Genomic DNA, 26,434 nt, shown 5'->3' with positions numbered 1-26,434 from the left:
AGATGTTGTAATATGGTCATCATATAAATTCATAATAATGCATTGAACATTGCCTAACAATAAAAAACACATGCCATAAAAATTAAACTCAGGATGACGAACAAAAATATTTGGAAACGTCACCTGCTGCATCCAATCAGCTGCGTGCTCAGGGGCGCTTGGCCCCGCCCTCACCTACCCCCCCAGCAGCGCACAGGTGAGTGAGTGCGCGCACACAGCAGCGAAGCGAGCGCGCGCCTGATGATCCACAGCGGTCGAGACGAGCACGAGCCGAACCCCGCGCGACATGAGACTCGAGCCGAACGGTCAAGTTTGAGTCGATCAGAACCAGAACCGAGGAACCCGTGAGTGTTGTGTGTTTTACTCTGACTGACTGATGTTTGATTGTGTGAAACCGGGGAAGTTTAACTCACTTCTGGAGTTGAGTCTGGCGCTGATTGTGCGCTTCAGTTTCGCGGAGGTTTCAGCCTTTGTTTTGCAGATTTACGACTCCTTATTAGATAGGCTAATGTGTGAAGCTTTTGAGGAATAACTCAAGTTTTTATGAATATTGTGTGTATGAATAATATGTTTATAGTTGAAATATGCGACGCACCCACATCATCACACAAACACCCACACACACACACACGCACACACACACACACACAAACACCCCCCCCCCACACACACACACACACACACACTAGGTGTTTGTTGGCTGTTTCACATTCATTAGATGGGTCAGTGACGTGTAAGGATTTCGACAGGGCAATTTTAAAATACTAAAAATAATTGCAATTGTTCAAACATTAAGGATGCTGTGAACACATACATTTTTAAATGAAGTGATTTTAGTGATGTTGTTTTTTTTTCATCTAACTAGATGAATTGTACGGTCGCCACTTCATGATATTTTTAGACTTTAAATAACAGAAATAACACAAATGACTAATCGTTTGTGAAAAGTTAAAGTGTACATCCATGGGAGAGGCACTATATGGCATATTTTTATGAACTGAAACCCGTTTTAAACTGATAAAAAATGCAACCAGACAGAAATTTTAGACGTCATGCCATTGACCCAGATACTGACTGATAAGAAGAGACAAATCACGCTTATGATCATAAAAACAGCTCAAACTGTTTTTTTCCAAGAACAATCATATTTTAAAAAGCTATTATTATTAAACTGACAAGCGTTGTATTAATTTGATAGCTAACAACAACAAAAAATGGTCTCATTTACTCAAGACACCACAGACAAAAGCATTGTTTTTATGCACTGGTCAATTTTTAGATTTTGGTCAATTTTGCTTCCAGACTAGTGGAGAATAAACATCCAAAATACATGTTTAAGTGTTTATTGTATTGAACTTTGTCTATTTGCGTTTTTTAGATTTCACTTACAATACATTTTTCAATGGTCGCTATCACTAAATGAGTTTTTTCTCCACTTCAGCATTACTTATATACACTACAACTTACAGTTTTATTCCTCTCTATATACTAAAGAATTTTACTGAGAGGTTTGTTCATATAACATTCATATGAGTTTATACAACTCTTTATTCCTAAAAACATGGTGAAAAGGTATTTTTTCTGTCTGTTGACAGTATTTTCTGATTTACGGAGCGATAAAAAGGGAAATCTAAAATCCCTTCGGTAAAAACCTTCAGCTCTAATATAACAACAAATTCAAACAATCGTTTTGAACACATTTCTTTTCTGGAACTGCATACAAATGAGTGCATATTTCATTTAGATAGCCTCATTTGAATATCTAAACATAACATTTCATAATAAATCAACTGCAGAAAGTTTATTCGTTAAATTTTTTTAGTCAACATGAAATCAACATTGCAACATTCCATAAAAAATAAGAATTGTCAGTGTTTATTATGGATAAATAATTAATAATAAAATGGCAGCATCTTATAACAAATAAAAATGGTCTGTTTTCATGGTGCCTTAGCCTATTTATTAGATTATAATAATGTTTATAGAAATATTTTTGAAAAGAAATTCAACATAAATGTATTCAAGTGTGTCCAGGCTTTTGGTTGATGATGTATAATATGCGCTCTCGTTTATTATTCATGAGTAAATGAAAGACTCGCCACATTTTGAACTCCAATGTAAAATATTAAAATAAAATAAAAATTTATGATTGTAAGTGAAAGGTAGTTTTCCTGAATGAAACTATAAGTATATAATATATGAAGTATATAAGAGCTTTTATAACATGTAGAAACTCAAGTGACTTATTTATAAAGCACACTATAATTGATTTATATGAAACATATTAAAACACACTCACACTGGAACTCGTTGTCTGTGTGCCGCAGATCTGTTAATAAACTCGGTTTGCAGGTGCTTTTCTTGTCTGAATTGTTTGTGGGTTCAACTGCACACATGTTAGTTCGTGTGTGTGTGTGTGTGTGTGTGTGTGTGTGTGTGTGTGTGTGTGTGTGTGTGTGTGTGTGAGAGAGACAGATGGAAAATCACACTAGTACCGTTGCAGATTCTGCAGTGTGAAAGTTCAGAGAGAGCGACAGGGTGAAAGGTGTGTCTTTCTGTAACAACAGGTTTAAGTTCATTACAGGATTGTTGTGATTCACAAACACACACACACTTTTGAGCCGGATATCTCAAATCATTCAGTGTTCTGTTTAAGTCTGTGTCTCTCAAACACACACACTTATTTCACGCTCAGTTCTCTTTTCGTCGGTACAGGAATGTTTTGCTGGGTTTTTATGGTTGATGATCAAACTTCCTCTAAAATTGAGATTTTCTGCCCATCGCGGTAAATATTCACAGTTTTATTCAACTTTTGTCATTATATTAGGCTTTTGTTTTTGTTCAAAATGTTGCTATATAGTTTTAATACACTCTTATTATTGAGCTTTTATTAATTTCCAGTTAATTATTTTAGTGCTTCAACTTATTTGAGTTTATTGCCAAGCAATTTTCATTTAGTTTATCAACAAATATTTTTTCAACTTTATTTCAATGAACATAAATGTTTTTAATAGTTTTAGTTGATGATAATAACAGTGTTATAGCTCAAATAATGAACAAAAATGATAATTATGTCCCCTCTTGTTGTTCAACCCTGTAAGACTTTCGTTCATCATCAGAACGATATTTTTGATGAGATCTGTCTCACTCCTTCAGAGACTTCTATGTAATTTCATTCTTGCCGGGCCAGAAACGTTATTAAAGACATCGTTAAAATAGTCCAAGTGACTACAGTGGCTCAATCTTAAGTTTATCAAGGGGTGAGAATACTTTTTGTGCGCTAAAAAAACCAAAAATAAGATGATGAAGGAAAGTCTTACGGGGTTGAACAACATGAGGGAGAGTAATTACTGACAGAATGATCATTTTTGGGTGAACTAACCCTTTAATAACAAGACTCGACCTTTGACCTGTTTCCGAGTGACGTACACCAAGATGTAAATTAAAAGTTTTAGGCCTATACGAAGCTATTTCACATTTAAATAAATGTGTTACTTGCGTTTCCATTGCCCAAAAGCTTCTCTATAGTAGAAGTATATTTCTTAAATGACTAGTTTTTTAATTGAAATATATATTCTTTAAAACTGGTTCTTTTAAGAGCTGTTCACTGAAAGGTTCTTTGGGAGCCGAACGTGGTTTTAAGAAATGCATGTGCGATTGCGACAGACACGTCGTCTCGTTGTTGTAGTGTCCCTGATGCATTAGTAGTATAAGATGATAGCGTAATAGAGTCAGTTTAGTTTGTTTGAAGTGTGTTTCCTGAGCTGGCACACAGTTAGTTTCACAGTTTCACAGACGATCAGGAGGATGTGTGTCCTTGTGTGGGTTGACTCTGATGTTCGTGAGATGATAACGGTTAGTTACGGGAAACCTTCTGCTCAGGCAGATGATGGACAAGCACGGCATCCAATCAGCAGGCGTTTGAGCTGATGCGCAGGCTGTGATTGGTTGAGGTGCGGTCTCTCCATCTCAGTGGGAAATGTTTTTCTTGTTTTCTGGTGCGGTCGAGTTACTCTGGTGAGAGTGTGTTAGATGGGCGGATGGATGATCATACACATTATGATATGTTGCTTTAGTTGTGTGCGACTTGAGGCTCAGTGAATCTCACAAAACTGTCAGGAAATGTAAAAGCCTAATAGAAATTTAATCATATTTTAGAGTTTTCATGACATTTACTGTAATTGGGGTAAACTTCACGCAGGTCTCATACCTGACTGAAAAGAGAGATTTAGGCCTATTTTTAAATTAAATATTTATATATCATGTTTGTATTTATCATTTTATCATTTATTTATGCAGATATAAGTAATAAAGTAAAAAAAAAAATGTTCTTGCATAGAGAATCATCAATGACAATAAAAAAAGAGAATCTGGCAGGCCTAAAAATGTGTTTACCATGAAAATGTCAAATAAAATCTTAATGTTCATAAAACAGTGTTCCTTTTCCTAATGCCAATTATAATAAAATGATTTAAATTCTTTATAATTATTTTTAAATTATTAATTAGATTATAAATGGTAAAAAATATATATATATATATATATATTATTTATATACGCATGTCAGTTCTATTGTACTGTCTTTAATTTATGTGAATTCAAATAAAGTAAAAATAAATCATTGTATTACAGTAGAAAAATCAATGAAAAAAAACTCATCAGTAAAACAAACATACAGATGCATAATCTGCCTTAAAATGTGTTTATTTGTTATGAAAACGTCACAAATCCTAATGGTTGTAAAAACAGTGTTCATTGCCTTCATGCAAATTATAATTTCATATCTTTTCTTGTGATTTTCGGCATGAAAGGTGACTGGCGGATATGATTTGACTGTGAATAATAACCCGAATAATATTCGCTCCTTGTGTTTTCCTCTGCCACAGTAGATCGGATTCTTCAGACCGAAGGTTCGCATCTCCATTCCTCCATGAGTGACCTCTGACACGCCGAGGCCCCGCCCCTTCAGATCTCAGCCAATCACGTGCGCCGCTGTCTTCCACGGCCCAATCGCTGACCGCCACGATGGTTTGCTACGACAACATGAGTATAGAGTTCTTCTACAATCGCAGCATGAAGAACATCAGCAAGACGTGGCAGCCGAAAGACATTGTAGTGGTTTCCCTGGGATTTTCTGTTTGCTTTTTTGTGATTTTCGCCAACATCCTGGTCATGATGGCCATCTTCATGAACCGCAGGTTTCATTACCCCATTTACTACCTGCTGGGAAACCTGGCGGCCGCGGATCTTTTCGCCGGCGTCTCCTACATGTACCTGATGTTCCACACCGGCCCGTGGACCATCAGGCTTACCGTATATCAGTGGTTTATCAGACAGGTAAGGCTGTGGGCGTGTCTGGGATGGGTGTTTAATGAGAAACCATGACTGGTTTAGCAACAGAAAACACACAGAGATTCAGTTGTTTGACAGACCGATCAAGCTGAGTTGGAGGAAGCGTTTATAAATATTCCCGAGTTAAGATCGTCTGAAATCAGTGTGGTTGCTCTGCTTCCTGTATCCTGTGAGGAATTCTGGGAGAAGACATGCTGTCTTACTTTTTATCCAAGTCATTTCCAATTTTCCATAAAAAAATACACAAAGAAACTTAACTACAAACCAGCAAAATAAAAGTTTTGTTTAACTTGAGGAAATTATGACAATATTTTTATTTATATTAAGAATACATAATATATGAATGTTAGTTATGTAAAACGGTTGTTCTTTTTTGTTGTTGTAAAGGAATTGTTATATTTTGATTTGATTAGCCCAAATTTTGAAAGAATGGTTCTAGTTGTTAAAGTTTTATAAATAAAACTAAACGATTAAAACAGAATTTGGGGAAGCTCAGGTGCTCATTGGAAAAGAGACATCAATATCATCCTGCTTCTATTGTCATGATGATGGTGAAGTGTAATGTGATGCTCGTATACATCAGTATCATATCAGTACTGTAGCACAAATATCTCCATCAGGTGTAAGTGGTGAAGTGAGATCTGATATGGGGTGCGTCCCATTTTGCACACCTATTCACCATTCTTAGTCTTTTAGTGTGAGTAGTGTGAACACCTGGATGATGCACATAATTACCCGAAAAAACGTAGGTGTGTACTGTTGGACGCCTTATGCACTTGACTGTGACAGCTCTAATTATATAGAAATAGAGAATAGACAGTCCAATGCTGGATGGAAAAGTACATTTTTACACCTCACCTACACTAGGTGGTTCAGTGGGTAGTGTGTAGTACGTCATTTAGAACACAACTATTGAGGTCCTCTAAAGTTATTTGTGTGTCGGTGTGGACTCTAATATAGTTTTCATTACAGTTATATTTATTTTTTAGTAACCATTGTTCTAGTTATAGGTATTAAAGGGTCAGTTCACCCAAAAACACAATTGAAGTTATATTAAAACATATCCAAGCTTTATAATGAAAAAGATGCATTGTGATTGGCACTTAGAGACGTTCTTAACTCTATTGGAGTTAGACAACACGTGTCAGGACCTACTCATTGTCGTAATCATACTCTAGATCTAATATTATCACATGGAATAAATGTTGATGCTCTTGAAATTCTGCAGCAGAGCGACGACATCTCAGATCATTATCTAGTCTCGTGTAAACAACATTTAGCCAAGGCTGCGAAGCCGACTCCGTGTTACAAGTATGTTAGACCTATCACTTCTGCCACGAAAGATTGCTTTATTAATAATCTTCCTGATCAGTTTCATCATCTCAGAATCCCAGATAGCTTAGAAGAACTTGATATTGCAACAGAAACTATTGACTCTCTCTTTCCAGCACTTTAGACACAGTTGCTCCTTCGCTTAAAGAAGATTAAGGAAAATAGACACGTGGTACAGCGAGCACACTCAGGCCCTTAAGAGAACAGCCAGAAATATTAACCCGCAGCAGGAATAAAACAGAGCTAGAGGTTTTTTGCAATTCGTGGAAAGAAAATATTATTGCATACAGAAGTACCTTGAAGGGGTGGTGAAACACATTTTTAGAAGGCTTGATTGTGTTTGTGCGGTGCACTGTAATGTGTTCATGCTTCGTTTTTTAAAAATTGCATTATTTTTCATATACTTCACCTTTATTCTACACTGCTCTGTTCCTCCTTGTAAAAACGGTCTGATGGTTTCCGGGGTTCTATGAAGCCAAAACTACGCAATGGGCTCAGATTGGTTAGCTGGCCCAGTGTGTTGCGATTCGCTAACCGTCTAGTGCTCTTTTCCCGGAAACGTCACGCCCCTTACCTTTACCGGTAGTTTTCTTTTACTGTCTATTTAACTTTGTGCTTTGGTGTATTTTAAACGATGGCGTCAATAAAACTAAACCAATTTGAGCCCGAATCGGACACAGAGAACGTTAGTGAAGATGATCGAGCAGAACCTGTTCAAGAACGGCTGTTAAACGACGTTTCAGAAAGGTTTGTTTTTTGTTGTTCTCTCATTACCTTTTAGATACGCTGTTATTTAATTGTACTAATTATTATAGAATTACAAAAAATAAGCTTCATAAACAAGAATTTCATATAATCGGTCTAACAAATCATACTACAGTCCTCAAAGGGATGTTTTTGAGTAAAGACTGCGGATCTATAGTGATCGTTTCTGACTGTATGCCACCGTTACTCTTGTACTTTTAGAACGATTGTAGCCAAATATCTGTCGCCAGAACCAGGGAACTACACTAACCTTTTCCACTGGTGGCACTTGCACTACTAACTTTTTCAGTTACTAGCGCAAAATATGATTTGGTCGCACAAATTATTTATAGTAAGCCGCTCTGGATAATAATGAACAATAATGAAACTGTATTGCATACAGATGTGCTTTTTATTTTACTTGCCATGTTTTAAACCACATGCCGCCTTGTTTTTGTTTTCTTTAACATTGGTTGGGATAGATTTACTGCAATAGAAAATACTGTACACAATAAAGAGCAAAATGGATTTCAACATGCTATGGTTTGCACAGATGGGCAGACTCGTGAACTCGTAAGTAGTGATGCACCCATGTGAAAATTGTGGCCGATACCGATAACCGATATTAATATTGCTGTTATGGTCGATATCTCTGTATAGAAAACAAATTTACTGATAATCAAATAAAGAGATATTTTTAAAAACACTTTTCTTTTCTTTTTTTTACTTTAGAAATGACTGATATTGGGCACCTTTACCTGTGTGCAAAATATGCCACACATAGGACACGCATGCATTATATTGCATTGCATATAATGTGTGCTGGTCAACTTGTCTAAAATTAAGAAACCCCTAGAAAAGAGTAAAAAAAAAAATGCTGAAAAAAAAAAGTGTTGTATTTATTATTCCAATATCCAGGGAAAACGGCTTCTATTTGTGACGTGCTGTCTTTGCGTTTGAACATTGCACATTTTAAACAGGACACGCATTAGCTGAATAAATGTTAGCCAATACAAACATATTTATAGAAAACAGTTGACAATGAATAGAAAGAAGTCCAATAATAGCATAACAAATCACTTATTATAAAAATAATATCAATTATAAGTTAAATGAATCCGACATAGGCCTATAATGAGGGCTGTGTTAGCAGTAAAACGGCCGTCATTTAACGAATTTTAAAAACACGGATGGATAATACAAAATGCTTTCTGACATTTTGACAGAAAAAAAACAAGCAAGAACAAAATTTAAACTATAGCCAATTTTCATTTTACAATGATCTTCTCTCTCTCTGTGTGCGCGCGTCCGTGTTTCTGAGAGAGAGAGCTCGCGCAGCACTGATACAATGGTACGTTTTAATCTAAGTAACGGTCGCGGGGCTGAAGCCAACTTGATGTGTTGAATGCTCAGAGCACGTTATAAAACGTATTCTTAAAATACACATTTCTGGTTTAATAAATGCTCATAGTAAAGCATAGCATATTGCCTAAAAACATAGGTACAAAAATAATCAGTGATACATTTGCGACCCATTAAAAATTAGGGTCGCAATGGCATTTCAAAAGGTCGCATATGCGACCATTTTGGTCGCAGTGTAGTTCCCTGGCCAGAACTATTAACCCAAAACGAACACTAAACATCGGCTGCCAAATCAAACACAGAACCATGTTTAGCATGCCTAAACAAGCATGTAGATAAACATAAAAGCTCTAATCAAAGAATAATTTACACTAATTCCAAGTTCGCTGTTGAGATTTAAAAAAAGTTTGTAACATTATTAGGTGTTCGTCGGATAACGTTAAGTATGAATGAGCATTTAACAAACCAGCAGAGCCAAACAGCGTTGTCATTTGTTTACTTCCTTGCTACAACGTACAATTAACAATACGAACTATTACAGGAAAACACATCGACGAAAAATAAATCATACTTGCAGGATGTGACCCGTAAACAAAAGCTTCTGTTTTTAAAGTTGGAACTGCTCCATCTTTCAGGACAAGCCGATGTGCGAATCCTGCATTGAGCTCGCCACGATTGTGAAAGCTTTCCTCCCTAACATGTGCAGCACAGAGAGCGAGATTTGGGTCATAATTATGAGGGACCGAGTTAAAAATAAATTTTAACCTTCAACCGGGATGAAAATAACAGCAGCGTTTCGAAGGCAGTGCAACAACTCATCTCCAAAACAGCAATATAAAACGGCCTCGCCCCGATTATTTCGTATTCTCGGAGGAGGGGTTTATGTAAATAATGGGGTTTGCTGACTTCAGCAACTCCGGAGGAATGTCGTGTAGTCCAAAACCGGCCGTTTGCTGTAGTCCTTAGAAATTGAATTTTTAAAAAGCAAATATCTCCCTTTGCTTTGAACTTTCAGCGCTGTAACTTTGCAGATGTTGTTTATGCTCAAACAGCAACATTACACACTAACTAAAGTTAGAAAAGTGAAATCGTGTTTTTCCACCCCTTTAAAAACTGCTAGATCCGCTTATTTTCAACTCTCTTAGAAGAAAACAAACAGAACCCTAGGTATTTATTTGAAACTGGCTATACATGAATATCAGTCACATGACCTCTTACGTCATCCGTTCTTTTTCCAGTTGACTGCCGCCATCTTGAGTACCTGCCGAGTACTGTCTACAATACTGACGGCATTAGCTAGGAAGCAGATTTTCTCTGTTTGTTTCACTTTATACATAACCAACTTTGTTTATGTAAACCCTGTGTGTATTTGACAGTATTCGCGCAATAAGACTTGAAAGATAACTTCGTTCAGTAACCTGTCGCTGTTGTTAGACAGGCTTAGTGCGCGTGCGCTTCGGGCGTACGCGCTCAGAAAAACGCTCGTTAGAACCGCGCATCAACACGTGAATGACTTGTTAGCACATGCAAATAATGAACTTATGTGAACTGCATTGTCCCGTTCCTTTGCGTTAACATTTGATGTGAATATACGTCGCGTTGTAGCCTATGCTGAGACGGAGGCGCCAGAACTGATAGAATGCATGATACGACATTTCTTCAAAAGCAGATGGTGGATATATTTTAGCAGTTTTTAGCAGTAAATGAAGAGATGAAGAAATGAAGTGAGTCTTATCGATCACAAGTTCATTATGGTGTACCACAAGGCTCAGTACTAGGACCGTTGCTGTTCACTCTCTTCATGCTACCTTTAGGAGATATTATTAGGAAGCACGGCATTAGCTTTCACTGTTATGCTGATGATACTCAGCTCTATATTTCTTCAAGCCCTGACGAAACTCACCAATTCACCAATTAACGTGATGCATAGCTGATATAAAAAAGTGGATGACCAGTAATTTCCTTCTACTTAATTCTGAAAAAACACAGTTCCTAATGAATGGACCAAAAACCTCTGCACGTACTAACCTAGAATACGGTCTAATATTGATGGCTGCTCTGTCAGGTCCTCGTCGTCTGCTCTTTGATACCAATCTTTCATTTGAAAGCCACGGTAAAAGCCTACGACATATGCTCTCAATGACAAATGTGGAAAAGTTAGTTCATGCATTCGTGACCTCAAGGCTAGATTATTGTAATTGTGGTGGTTTCGTTATACTAATTAATATAGTTATATATATATCATTATAATAATTGTCATAGTATAATAAGTGTGTGGTGTATATTACGTCATTATTGAGTTCTTCTTAAGACCTTTCTGAGGTTCTCCAGTAGTTTATCGCTGGAATATTAATGAACGTCTTCACGTTTGTCGCGACTCTGGTGTGTAAACATGGTTTGTCTTTTTCTTTGCGTGTCTCAGGGTTTGATCGACACCAGTCTGACAGCGTCGGTGATTAATCTGATGGCCATCGCGTTGGAGCGACACCAGACAATCTTCACCATGCAACTGCACAGTAAAATGACCAACCACAGAGTCGTGCTGCTCATCATCGGCATCTGGCTCATCGCCATAGTGATGGGTCTGGTGCCCACTATGGGATGGAACTGCGTGTGCAACATGGACGTGTGCTCCACCATGGCTCCGCTCTACAGTCGCAGTTACCTGGTGTTCTGGGCCGTCCTAAACCTGCTGATCTTCATGGTTATGGTGGCCGTCTACACGCGCATCTTCATCTACGTGCGACGCAAGAACCACCGCATGAGCCAGCACACCTCGCAGGTCAAACACAAGGAGACGGTGGTCAACCTCATGAAGACCGTCGTCTTGATATTGGGTAAGATGGAGACTCGTTTCTGACTTACGGCATGCCCAAATGTGACGTTTCTAACGTTGTCAGCGTTTTCACAGATTCGTGTTTTTTGAAGTTTGCGCGGAGATAACTTTTTTTTTTCTAAATTATTCAACGCCTGCAACTTGGAAGCTATTTCTAGGTTTGCGTTCTCGAGCACCAAACACTGTTGTTGTGCTAATGAGCGGCCGGAGCGCGTTAGGGGTTTTCTGTTAGAACAGTGTCGTGTTAGCGGCCCCCTAAGTTAATAACTAATGATCTTTGCAACGGAAGTGAATCAATCATAACTAACTTTAGCTGGACAATAACTTTATTCTAGATCTGCTGTAAAGTCAAAACAAACTCTGTTACTTTAATTTCCTATTATCACTGTAAAGCTGCTTTCAAACAGTCCATATTGTTAAAAGCGCTGTTTAAATGAAGGTGTTTTTTATGCATGTCGTAATTAAATACCATCATTACGAGCAGGTCAAAATAAACTAAAAATCAACTGCGGCGGGTAACGCTGTCAAATCACGAGCCAATTTGGTGTGTTACTTATTGTTTGCTCACTTTGCTGGGGAAGTTCGTGTAAGCCAAATTTTGCGCAAATTTGTATTTTAGCAATTATACTCACCTTGTGAGTCATGATATATTAAATACAGCGTATTGTGCAGAATCTGCGCATATATCTGGCTTACTTGAACACACGTCACTAGGCAACAAATAACGGCACGCTTGTTCATCTGCATTGAAGCAATAGCGAAGATTAAAAAGCATTTGGTTAACAGGAAATAGTTTTTGTTTTCAACATCCTACAAAAGGATGAAAGAGTAAGGGAGGAGATGCTGGATGACAGGATTTTGTTTGAATAAGAAATGAATGTATGAAATCCTATATAATGTATATTATAGTTTGGCTAGTGGAGGTTCTGAATGGCCAGTGAGTGATAAAGTTCAAACCCTGATTACGAGTTTCTTTCTTATTAGTTAAAATGTTCTAAAGGCCCGTTTTCACAGAGAAATGATAACTATAACCATAAAGTTGTAATAATTGTTCCAATTAAAAATAAATATTGATAAATATATATTCTAAGCAATAATTTAAAGATTTTAATAATTGTAGTTATGGTTATAGTTATATTTATTATTATAGTTATGGTTATCGTTACCTTTTTGTTATAGTTATATTTATATAGTTATGGTTATCATTATAGTTATTATGTTTATCTTTATAATTGTAGTTATATAGTTAAGGTTATCATTATAATGGTAGTTATTTTATAGTTTTTATGCAATCTGGTTATTGTTATCGTTATGTTTATCATTATAATTAATTATAGTCAAATAGTTCTGGTTATAATTGTATTTATATAGTTCTGGTTATAGTTTTCATTATTATTGCTCTGGCTGTGAACAGGCTTTGAGTCTTGAAGGCCTCAGGTTGGAAATGTTGAAAACACTGCTGCTTCACATTAATTCATAATTAATACCGATAATATGTGACCCTGGACCACAAAACCAGTCACGAGTCACACGGGTATATGTGTGGCAGTACCCAACAACACATTGTATGGGTCAAAATTATCGATTTTTCTTTTATGCCAAAAATCATTAGGATATTAAGTGAAGATCATGTTCCATGAAGATATTTTGTAAATTTACAACCGTAAATATATAAAAAAATATTTTTTGTGAGTGTATGCAGCAAAATCGCGAACATAAATGACGAACTTTAAAGACGATTTTCTTTAAAGGCCAAATATTGTCCGATCCTAACAAACAATATATCAATGGAAAGCTTATTTATTCAGCTTCCAGATGATGTAGACATATCAATTTAAAAAAAATTACCCGTGTGACTGGTTTTGTGCTCCAGGGTCACATATAGTTTGTTTTGTAGAAGGCACATTATCAGTGGTCTCATCGTGTTTTAGTTCGACCTTAGTTAGAAGAGTGAACAGACCCCGCAGCGAGTCACACCAGCAAGTAAACTCCTCTTCTGGAGAATAACACACACTCGATATTCATAACCACACTGAGGATCTGGGGCAGGAAGGCCTGTGCGGGCTCGTCTAACCGGACCTGCGTGTTTTCATTATCTCAGCCTCGTTTCTCTCCACGCTTCACCCTCCCCGAGAGAGAGAGCGGCGAGTACGTGCATGTTCTGAGTATCAGCGTGTGTCACTCACATACAGGGAATGTGGACACACACATTCTGCCACACTTCCTGGAAACTCAAGCTATGTGAAGTCTTGGAAGGATCCCATAAACACACACACGCACACACTTAAGGTGCTTCCTGAACGTACATCTGAGAACACCAGACAAAGGAAGTGTTGCATTAGCGCGTCTACATGCTGACTTCAGTCCACAGAAACAACAGCATTTATTCATAAAACATGTTTAAACATAAATTGATTATCAACAGAAAAGGCCTGATCACCTTTAGAGTAATAGAAACAATGTGGAAGTGCTAGAAGTTCAGCTTTAGTTTCACTTCACCAACCCTCCTCTAACCGTCTATTGTCAAGTCAGCTTTATTTCTACAGCGCTTTATTAATCACAGATGGATTCAAAGCTGCGTCACAGTGATAAACAGGAAAATAACAGAATCAATGACTTCATCAAATATGTGACTAATGCAGATTCTGCTGTAAAGCAGCTTTAAAAAGACATTTACTTACATTTCTGTCATCTAGAAATGGGACAAGTGTCACTAAACTGAATTGCAGGAATGTACAGAGCCTCTAAGAGAAACATGGTGGTGGAAAAAATATGTCCACGATTTTGCATTCCCCTGAGAAACTTTGCATTCGCTGAAGGAAGTTTGCATAAAGAAAAATTCCCAACGTAATTTGTTCGTAACCTTGATCTAATGTTAATGAACTTACTGTTCTAAATGAGCATTATGAGGTAATTTGCATAAATTAAATGTTAGTTATTTGTAACTCTGTTCTCATGTTAATGAATTTAGAGCAATCTAAATTGGCTAAATGAGGTAATTTGCGTAAATTAAAATTCCCAACACAAGTTGTTTGCAGAAATTAAAATGCGCAGTGTAATTAGTTCATAACCGGGTTCTCATGTTATTGAATTCAGAGTATTCTAAATAAAGATATTTGAGTACATTTAAATAAGGTCAGTTTGCGTAAAACACGGCCAGTCCATCTCCATATAAGGGCTTTCCGCACGAACCTTTCCTTTGCACGTTTGCAAACATACGACATTCCCAAATGATTTTTCCAAAATCCTGAACATTTATTTAGCATGTCACTGTATTAGGCTTGCTGTTATAGTCGGTGTTACTGGTGTTCAATTACAGTCAATCCAAACTTTATTCAGACTTTTCTCACATTATCACCAGATTGGGTTTCAGAGTCAAGTGTAAAAGCGCCTATTTAAAGGTGCTCTAAGCAATGTCGGGTGACGTCACTTCTTGTCGACGTTTAAAGTATTGTCAAAGAAAACGGAGGTTAGCTAGACCCCCCCTCCTCCTCATCCGCGCACTAACCCCTCAAACTTCTTGTCAGTCATTGGCTGGAACAGTGTGTTATGTTTGGTGTTGCGGGTTAGCCCAGTTTGTGTTTGTTGCCGTGTGTGTAGCCTGGGGTGTCTGAGGAGACCGTGTGTTTTACAGTGTGTTCAGGGCACAGGCAGCTAGCGGATAGTGAGGAGATGTTTGCTGTATGTGACAAAAAATGTTTTGGCCTAAAAAAGGTGCGACATCGCTTAGAGCACCTTTACCCTTGTGGACATTTTTGGCTTTTTCAGTTTTTTTTTTTTTTGATAACTTTGTCTGTGTTAATGCTAACTGCATAAAATTTGCCACATGTGTGTATTTTTATTGGAATTTTAATATTTCACCCCATTTTCTTTAAAAAAATCTATTTTGCACTAGGTACACAAAATACTCCCTCTTAGCATCGTTTTGCCAAAAATGGCCCCATTGAAACCCATTAAAACTGCCATTTTTAATCCCAGTGCCATTTAACTATAAAATGATGCGCAATGTTAAGAGGCTTTCATTCTGTTGGCAATTAAAATTTTTACAATTTTTTATCAGATTGTGCCATTTTTTCAGGTTTGGCCTATAAAACAAATACTCGCTTTATTCCTGTTTTCTGCTTTGAGATATTATAGAGCCAATTAGATAAATTGTGCAACGATAATTGTGTGGGTGTGTTGGTGTGGATGTCTGAGTGTGGTTTGTATGTGTGTAATAAAAAAAATTGTATGTGTGTGTGTGTGTGCATGTGCTTGTAATATTTTTTGAGAGAAAAACTCAACTGCAAATCTAACATCCAATCACTGTGTGACCAGTGGAGTTTTGCTGGCACCCAATGGGGAAAATGTGTTACTGCGCCCAAACAAAGTCTTACCGAAAGCTAATTTTTTGAGATATCATCCTCAAATTTGGAACACAACTGGTTTAGATTTATGGCTTTGATTTTCTAACCATTTTAGAGTTCAACTTGTTTTGTTAAATATATATTTTATATAAAATAATGTTCATAAATAATTTTCATAAACTTAAACCTATATAACTTTTTTGGCAGGTTGTTTCGTGGTGTGTTGGACGCCGGGCCTGGTTCTGCTTCTGCTGGACGGTCTCTGTAAATCCTGCGACGTCCTGACGTATGAGAAGTTCTTCCTGGTGATGGCCGAGTGCAACTCCTTCATGAACCCCATCATCTACTCCTACCGCGACAAGGACATGCGCAACACCTTCAAGCGCATCCTCTGCTACGCGTGCCGGTCGTCCCAGCAGACGGGCGAGCACTCGGGCGTACGCTTCAACACGCTCGAGCAAGAGGTACTCTCTGAGAGTGACGGGACTCACAACAACAGCGTCAAACCGCCACTCAAGCGCCCGCTTTAGCGCCAGAACTCGCGTGCGGCTCGCAAGCTTCATCTGCAGGAGTCAGTTACACACTACGTGATGCTATAAACATGGCCAAAATCATGTTCTTCTGTTGTAGTTTTGTCTTATTTTCCAGTACAAACATCGAATCCTTTTTAAATCAAGAAACATTTACTAGACAAGCAAAGTTACTGAAGATATTAAGTCTGAAAATTTTATTAAAGTGAAGTGAGTTTGTGCTTGTAATGCAAAAATATCTACGGAAGCTTGTTTACGCTACAGAATTTAAAAAAAACATAAAGGTAATTCTGACTTTTTTCTTTTGCAATTGTTTGCAAAAAAAGTTATAATTGCGAGAAAAAAGTTATAATCGCAAGATAAAAAATCGATATTGCGAGAAAAAAGTGAGAATTGTGAGATATAAACACAATTGCGAGAAAAAAGTTATAATTGCGAGAAAAAAATTATAATCGCAAGATATAAATATCGCAATTGCGAGAAAAAAGTGAGAATTGTGAGATATAAAAACAATTGCGAGAAAAAAGTTAAAATTGCGATAAAAAAGTGAGAATTGCAAGATATAAATATCGCTATTGCGAGAAAAAAGTGAGAATTGTGAGACATAAACACAATTGGGAGAAAAAAGTTAAAATTGCGAGAAAAAAGTGAGAATTGCAAGATATAGATATCGCTATGGCGAGAAAAAAGTGAGAATTACTAGTCGCAGTTGCTAGAGGATTCGCAATTGTGAGAATAAAATCTGAATTGAGATAAAAAAATCACAGCTGCGAAAAAAAAAAATTGTGAGATATAAACTCACAATTGGGAGAAAAAAGTGAGAATTACTAGACAAAAAGTCGCAGTTGCTAGAAGATTCACAACTGTGAGACAAAAGTCAAAATTGAGAGATAAAAAAATCGCAACTGTGAGAAAGTCAGAATTGCGAGAAGTTGCAATTACCTTTATATATATTTATTCAATTTCCAAGCTTCCATAAATATCTGCCAATAGGGTCCGAAAAATCAACTTAATTTAAAGACAAAACAAGTTTATTTTTCTGACCCCACTGACAGATATTTGTTTTAAGCAAAAACTTAATTTTATTTAAAAGAACAAAAAGACTGTCATTTTGCTTCTCCAGTATGTATATCTTGATTTAAGAACGTTTAGATGTTTGTAAAATAAAACAATATTAAATTGTCAAGTTCAATAAAGTAATGAAATAATTTTTTTGCAGTGAAAGATCTAGGAATATCGTAGTGTTGCTGTTAAACATGTTTGTGTGTACTTTCCTTGTAAAGGGCATTTGAGCTTCGCTTCTTCATTTGTACAAACTAACCGCTCCGCGTTTCCTGCGTATCGAGAGGCTGACTAACATAAACTAGCTGGACTGAGAGATCGAGTTATGATTGAATCGCTCTACGCATAACGAACTAAACCTCGCATGCAGAAACACGGCAGTCGCGCATCTGTGTCCGTCCAGCTGCGGCCTTTAAACCTGAAGAGTGTGTGTGTGTGTGTGTGTAACGGCTCTTCTCTTGTGTGTTGTGTGCGGAGGAGTGTGTGTGTGTGTGTGTGTGTGTGTGTGTGTGTGTGTGTGTGTGTGTGTAACGGCTCTTCTCTTGTGTGTTGTGTGCAGAGGAGTGTGTGTGTGTGTGTGTGTGTGTGTAACGGCTCTTCTCTTGTGTGTTGTGTGCGGAGGAGTGTGTGTGTGTAACTGCTCTTCTCTTGTGTGTTGTGTGCAGAGGAGTGTGTGTGTGTGTGTGTGTGTGTGTCTAACGGCTCTTCTCTTGTGTGTTGTGTGCGGAGGAGTGTGTGTGTGTAACTGCTCTTCTCTTGTGTGTTGTGTGCAGAGGAGTGTGTGTGTGTGTGTGTGTGTGTAACTGCTCTTCTCTTGTGTGTTGTGTGCAGAGGAGTGTGTGTGTGTGTGTGTGTGTGTGTGTAACGGCTCTTCTCTTGTGTGTTGTGTGCAGAGGAGTGTGTGTGTGTGTGTGTGTGTGTAACTGCTCTTCTCTTGTGTGTTGTGTGCAGAGGAGTGTGTGTGTGTGTGTGTGTGTGTGTGTAACGGCTCTTCTCTTGTGTGTTGTGTGCAGAGGAGTGTGTGTGTGTGTGTAACGGCTCTTCTCTTGTGTGTTGTGTGCAGAGGAGTGTGTGTGTGTGTGTGTGTGTGTAACGGCTCTTCTCTTGTGTGTTGTGTGCAGAGGAGTGTGTGTGTGTGTGTAACGGCTCTTCTCTTGTGTGTTGTGTGCAGAGGAGTGTGTGTGTGTGTGTGTGTGTGTGTGTAACGGCTCTTCTCTTGTGTGTTGTGTGCAGAGGAGTGTGTGTGTGTGTGTGTGTGTGTGTGTAACGGCTCTTCTCTTGTGTGTTGTGTGCAGAGGAGTGTGTGTGTGTGTGTGTGTGTGTGTAACGGCTCTTCTCTTGTGTGTTGTGTGCAGAGGAGACGGCGTGTGCTGAAGGACTCGTGGGTCGTATGTAGATTCGCTTGCTTTTAAATCCTCTCGATCAGACTCTAATCACATGAACTGCTGATTCACTCCGAGATTCTCCGTCACTAACACACACTCACACACACTAACCGCTCAGATGATCACGTGATGTGTGGCTCCTTCTGCACGCAGTTACTGAGCAGCTTTGGGTTTTCATCACTGTTTTTATTTTCTCAGTTCCAGTAAACCATCCTGTGTGTGTGTGTGTGTGTGTGTGTGTGTGTGTGTGTGTGTGTGTGTGTGTGTGTGTGTGTGTGTGTGTGTGTGTGTGTGTGTGTGTGTGTGTGTGTGTGTGTGTTCATTTAACATCTTTGTAAAGATGTGTTTCTGGCTAACAGATGTGCAGTGCTCACTGCTGCAGGCGTGTGTGTTAATCATGTAAATATTTGCATGTGTCACTGTGTCGCGTGCGTAAAACTTTGCACGCGAACACACACACAAACACACACACACACACACACACACAAACAGGTGGTTTTAATCGTGTTACTTCAGTACTAGCACATGCCGTACTAACCAACCATTATGTGTTTCCCTGCATTAACTCTCTAACAACACTCAAAATGTCCCTGGTCTTTGAGATGGCTCTTTTTAAAGCTTTTATCGGTTGTGTTTTCAGTTTTGTTTCTGTATGATCTGTACCGAAGTCTCTCATCTGAGGGAATCTCATGAAACGCGTCACATTTCAGCCCGAGAAACGTGTTCTACATAAAGAAATGCAAACATCTCAAAGGTCCTAAAGAACAGGCTTTACTGTATAAAATATCAGTACAATGAGGTTTCTTTTGTTAATGCGTGAACTACAGCATTATTATCAATACAAATGTGCATGTGCATAAGCTAATGTTAATAACTTTTGATCTTAAAAATGTTTTAGTAAATGCTCATTGTTTGTAAGTTCATGTTAACAAAAAAACCTTGCATTACTGAAATATGTTGTGAATTATGTGCTGTTCATGAGTTTGATTTAATCATGTGTTTTTAATCGACCAGTGAGACGCACACTAGATATCTGGTTCTTGCGTTCTGATTGGCTGTTTGTGATGTTTTAGCTGATAGTTATCCAGACACACGCTGATAACAGTGTGTTTGCGCACTCGTGTCGTGATGTTGAAGTAAATGAGTGATTAATAAAGGTGCTTCCAGAGCTGCTGTCTGTGATGTTCATGTTCAGTACGAGCGTCTCAGGCCACACCAACACGGTTTCCTTTAAAAACGCATCTTTTTCTCTCCGTTTTGGCGTTCCGTCACACTGAGACGGCGTTTTTATTCATGAAAACAAAGCTTTTTGAACGCTCTCCAAAGTGGATAAATTTTAAAACGGTTTTGTAGTGTGGACTGTAAAACCGGATTAAGTTTAGTCATGTGACGCATATTGTACCAATAGATTTTCACGTTTATAGCGGTATTGTGCCTGTTATGTGCTGATCACTTTTGCTGAAATATGTAACTTCACACACTATTCATATCACCGCCCTGCAATGACAAAATTCACTCACATTTGCTGAACATGAGAGCAGTTTTAGCGTTTTACACCAAACATATAATGGTGAGAGTGACCTGGGCGATCAGTGAATGAGGAGATATTTTGCTATATAAAATGATCCTGCCAGAAGAATTGTGCGATAACTTTATTATGTACTGTTCTGTCTGTATCATCTCAGTGCGCTTTAGTGAGGGTTTACGCATGCGCAGTAAAGGTGAATTTAGTGTTTTCCAAAAGTTTCTCATCCGCACTGAAACACCTGAAAGCGCTAGTGTGGTCGGAGAGCGTTTTTAAACGAAAAACCCGTTTTCAAATGTTCACCCAAAAATGAAAATTAGCCCATGATTTACTCGCCCTCAAACCATCCTGGTGTATATGACATTCTTCTTTCAGACAAATACAATCAGAGTTAGGCTATATTAAAAAATGTCCCGGCTCTTCCAAGCTTTATAATAATATTTATAATTTATAAGCAGTGAATGGCTGTATATTTTTTGATGCTCTTTTATGATGGATAGATGCACTTTTATGATGTATAGATGCTCTTTTATGATGGACAGATGTACTTTTATGATGGATAGATGCACTTTTATGATGGACAGATGCTCTTTTATGATGGATAGATGCACTTTTATGATGGACAGATGCTCTTTTATGATGGATAGATGCACTTTTATGATGGACAGATGCTCTTTTATGATGGATAGATGCTCTTTTATGATGGACAGATGCACTTTTATGATGGAGAGATGCACTTTTATGATGGAGAGATGCACTTTTATGATGGACAGATGCACTTTTATGATGGAGAGATGCACTTTTATGATGGATAGATGCACTTTTATGATGGATAGATGCACTTTTATGATGGATAGATGCACTTTTATGATGGATAGATGCTCTTTTATGATGGATAGATGCACTTTTATGATGGATAGATGCACTTTTATGATGGATAGATGCACTTTTATGATGGATAGATGCTCTTTTATGATGGATAGATGCACTTTTATGATGGATAGATGCACTTTTATGATGGATAGATGCACTTTTATGATGGATAGATGCTCTTTTATGATGGATAGATGCTCTTTTATGATGGATAGATGCTCTTTTATGATGGATAGATGCACTTTTATGATGGATAGATGCTCTTTTATGATGGATAGATGCTCTTTTATGATGGATAGATGCACTTTTATGATGGATAGATGCACTTTTATGATGGATAGATGCACTTTTATGATGGATAGATGCACTTTTATGATGGATAGATGCTCTTTTATGATGGATAGATGCACTTTTATGATGGATAGATGCACTTTTATGATGGATAGATGCACTTTTATGATGGATAGATGCACTTTTATGATGGATAGATGCACTTTTATGATGGATAGATGCACTTTTATGATGGATAGATGCACTTTTATGATGGATAGATGCACTTTTATGATGGATAGATGCACTTTTATGATGGATAGATGCACTTTTATGATGGACAGATGCACTTTTATGATGGATAGATGCTCTTTTATGATGGATAGACAAACTTTTATGATGGACAGATGCTCTTTTATGATGGACAGATGCACTTTTATGATGGATAGATGCACTTTTATGATGGATAGATGCACTTTTATGATGGATAGATGCTCTTTTATGATGGATAGATGCACTTTTATGATGGACAGATGCTCTTTTATGATGGATAGATGCACTTTTATGATGGATAGATGCTCTTTTATGATGGATAGATGCACTTTTATGATGTATAGATGCACTTTTATGATGTATAGATGCACTTTTATGATGGACAGATGCACTTTTATGATGGACAGATGCACTTTTATGATGGATAGATGCACTTTTATGATGAATAGATGCACTTTTATGATGGACAGATGCTCTTTTATGATGGACAGATGCACTTTTATGATGGACAGATGCTCTTTTATGATGGACAGATGCACTTTTATGATGGATAGATGCACTTTTATGATGGATAGATGCACTTTTATGATGGATAGATGCACTTTTATGATGGACAGATGCACTTTTATGATGGACAGATGCACTTTTATGATGGATAGATGCACTTTTATGATGAATAGATGCACTTTTATGATGGACAGATGCTCTTTTATGATGGATAGATGCACTTTTAAATGATGGATAGATGCACTTTTATGATGGACAGATGCACTTTTATGATGAATAGATGCTCTTTTATGATGGACAGATGCACTTTTATGATGGATAGATGCTCTTTTATGATGGATAGATGCACTTTTATGATGGATAGATGCTCTTTTATGATGGATAGATGCACTTTTATGATGGATAGATGCACTTTTATGATGGATAGATGCTCTTTTATGATGGACAGATGCACTTTTATGATGGATAGATGCACTTTTATGATGGATAGATGCACTTTTATGATGGATAGATGCACTTTTATGATGGATAGATGCTCTTTTATGATGGATAGATGCACTTTTATGATGTATAGATGCACTTTTATGATGGACAGATGCACTTTTATGATGGATAGATGCACTTTTATGATGGACAGATGCACTTTTATGATGGATAGATGCACTTTTATGATGGATAGATGCACTTTTATGATGAATAGATGCACTTTTATGATGAATAGATGCACTTTTATGATGGATAGATGCTCTTTTATGATGGATAGATGCACTTTTATGATGGATAGATGCACTTTTATGATGGATAGATGCACTTTTATGATGGATAGATGCTCTTTTATGATGGATAGATGCACTTTTATGATGTATAGATGCACTTTTATGATGTATAGATGCACTTTTATGATGTATAGATGCACTTTTATGATGGACAGATGCACTTTTATGATGGATAGATGCACTTTTATGATGGATAGATGCACTTTTATGATGGATAGATGCTCTTTTATGATGGATAGATGCACTTTTATGATGTATAGATGCACTTTTATGATGTATAGATGCACTTTTATGATGGACAGATGCACTTTTATGATGGATAGATGCACTTTTATGATGGACAGATGCACTTTTATGATGGATAGATGCACTTTTATGATGGATAGATGCACTTTTATGATGAATAGATGCACTTTTATGATGGATAGATGCTCTTTTATGATGGATAGATGCACTTTTATGATGGATAGATGCACTTTTATGATGGATAGATGCACTTTTATGATGACAGATGCACTTTTATGATGGATAGATGCACTTTTATGATGGATAGATGCACTTTTATGATGTATAGATGCACTTTTATGATGGACAGATGCACTTTTATGATGGATAGATGCACTTTTATGATGGATAGATGCACTTTTATGATGGATAGATGCACTTTTATGATGGATAGATGCTCTTTTATGATGGATAGATGCACTTTTATGATGGATAGATGCACTTTTATGATGTATAGATGCACTTTTATGATGGACAGATGCACTTTTATGATGGATAGATGCACTTTTATGATGGACAGATGCACTTTTATGATGGATAGATGCACTTTTATGATGGATAGATGCACTTTTATGATGGATAGATGCTCTTTTATGATGGACAGATGCACTTTTATGATGGATAGATGCACTTTTATGACGGATAGATGCTCTTTTATGATGGATAGATGCACTTTTATGATGGATAGATGCACTTTTATGATGGACAGATGCACTTTTATGATGGATAGATGCACTTTTATGATGGATAGATGCACTTTTATGATGTATAGATGCACTTTTATGATGGATAGATGCACTTTTATGATGGACAGATGCACTTTTATGATGGATAGATGCACTTTTAAATGATGGATAGATGCACTTTTAAATGATGGATAGATCCACTTTTATGATGGACAGATGCACTTTTATGATGGATAGATGCACTTTTATGATGTATAGATGCACTTTTATGATGGATAGATGCACTTTTATGATGGACAGATGCACTTTTATGATGGATAGATGCACTTTTATGATGGACAGATGCACTTTTATGATGGATAGATGCACTTTTATGATGGACAGATGCTCTTTTGTGATGGATAGATGCACTTTTGTGATGGATAGATGCTCTTTTATGATGGATAGATGCACTTTTATGATGGACAGATGCACTTTTATGATGGATAGATGCACTTTTATGATGAATAGATGCTCTTTTATGATGGACAGATGTACTTTTATGATGGATAGATGCACTTTTATGATGGATAGATGCACTTTTATGATGGACAGATGCACTTTTATGATGGATAGATGCACTTTTATGATGGACAGATGTACTTTTATGATGGATAGATGCACTTTTATGATGGATAGATGCACTTTTATGATGTATAGATGCACTTTTATGATGGATAGATGCACTTTTATGATGGACAGATGTACTTTTATGATGGATAGATGCACTTTTATGATGGATAGATGCACTTTTATGATGTATAGATGCACTTTTATGATGTATAGATGCACTTTTATGATGGACAGATGCACTTTTATGATGGATAGATGCAGTTTTATGATGGACAGATGCACTTTTATCATGGATGGATGCACTTTTATGATGGATGGATGCACTTTTATGATGGACAGATGCACTTTTATGATGGATAGATGCACTTTTATGATGTATAGATGCACTTTTATGATGTATAGATGCACTTTTATGATGTATAGATGCACTTTTATGATGGATAGATGCACTTTTATGGACTTCAAAACAGAAACAGTCATTCACTGCTATTATAAAGCTTGGAAGAGCCAGGACATTTTTTTAACATAACTTTGATTGTATTCGTCTGACAGAAGAATGTTATATACACATAGGATGGTGAGGCTGAGTAAATCATGGGCTACTTTTCATTTTTGGGTGAACTAACCGTAGCATTAGCTCCGTAGACGTAGCATTAGCTCTGTTTGGGCAGAGAGACGTTCCCCCGTCCTAAAGCAGTCTGGGAGGATTGATTGATTCTCAGATCTGTGACTATAAGCACATCTTCTGTTGACTTTCCTTCACGTCTGCTTGGGTGTGAGGTCATCTTGGTGGAAAGACTAGAGATTGGTGATTTGCAGCCAGTGTTTGTCGGCTCTCTGTGTCTCAGGCTCGCAGGGCTCGTGATGGAGGTGGAGAACAGGTGAACGGAGAACAGGAGAATGGAGAACAGGAGAACGGTGGACAGGTGAACGGAGGAAAGGTGGTGCTAAAGGACGCTGATAAGATGCTGGAAGACTCTGAGAGCTGAGCCACGATTGGCTGAACGAGCTGTCAATCAATCACTCTCAGTTTGTTTCTCTGAGCATCAATGAAGAGACTGTGTGTGTGTGTGTGTGTGTGTGTGTGTGTGTGTGTGTGTGTGTGTGTGTGTGTGTGTGTGTGTGTGTGTGTGTGTGTGTGTGTGTGTGTGTGTGTGTGTGTGTGTGTGTTTGAGCACAAACTGAATGAATTGAGTGTAAATATTGTTTTTATTTAATTAAAGTTTTACTGGTGGCGTTTATTTATGTTTTTGTGTTTGATTAAACGCACATTAATTGTGCACCAATGTTTCAGTTCGTACTAACATTGGTGTAATAGCATTTTTGATATGACAAAAAAAACTAACAAACAAACGTGCTCTTCTGTTTAAAAATATTAATATGAAAAGTAGTGTTGGGCAACGATTAATCACATCCAAAATAAAAGTTTGTGTTTCCGTAATATATGTGTGTGTACTGTGTATAATTATTTTTGTATATATAAATACTCACATATGCATGTATATATTTAAGAAAAAAATGTATATATATAATATAAATTATATATAAATATATAGACAGTATATACATGCAAATATCTCAAATATAGGTGTGTGTATTTATATATACAAAATAATATATAAATATATATATATATACAAAGGTCAGAGGTCAGATTGGATCAGAACATTCACAATAT

The 26,434-nt window shown here is 37.2% G+C and overlaps 1 protein-coding gene across 4 annotated transcripts; it reads left to right on the top strand.

Annotated features, from left to right (window-relative positions):
• Positions 1–21: 21 nt before the first annotated feature.
• On the top strand, positions 22–26,197 carry lpar2b (lysophosphatidic acid receptor 2b). 4 transcript variants are annotated; one of them, XM_077198294.1, is made up of 6 exons: positions 193–344; positions 4,887–5,337; positions 11,213–11,627; positions 16,180–16,436; positions 18,920–18,952; positions 25,605–26,197. In XM_077198294.1, exons 2-6 carry the CDS (start codon positions 5,026–5,028, stop codon positions 25,743–25,745), a joined length of 1,158 nt encoding a protein of 385 aa, XP_077054409.1. In that variant the 5' UTR covers positions 193–344; positions 4,887–5,025; the 3' UTR covers positions 25,746–26,197. The 4 variants fall into 4 exon arrangements, with proteins under 4 accessions (XP_077054428.1, XP_077054409.1, XP_077054419.1 ...); XM_077198304.1 differs by having other exon boundaries at positions 196–344; positions 4,890–5,337; XM_077198313.1 differs by lacking the exon at positions 18,920–18,952 and having other exon boundaries at positions 22–344.
• The last annotated feature ends 237 nt before the right edge of the window (positions 26,198–26,434 follow it).

Source organism: Siphateles boraxobius, unplaced genomic scaffold (assembly GCF_051911475.1).
Source record: "Siphateles boraxobius isolate OS27281-9 unplaced genomic scaffold, OSU_SipBor_1 111, whole genome shotgun sequence".
Lineage (NCBI taxonomy): Eukaryota > Metazoa > Chordata > Actinopteri > Cypriniformes > Leuciscidae > Siphateles > Siphateles boraxobius.
Note: the sequence above shows the minus strand (reverse complement) of the source record. Positions and strands in the feature narration are given on the sequence as shown.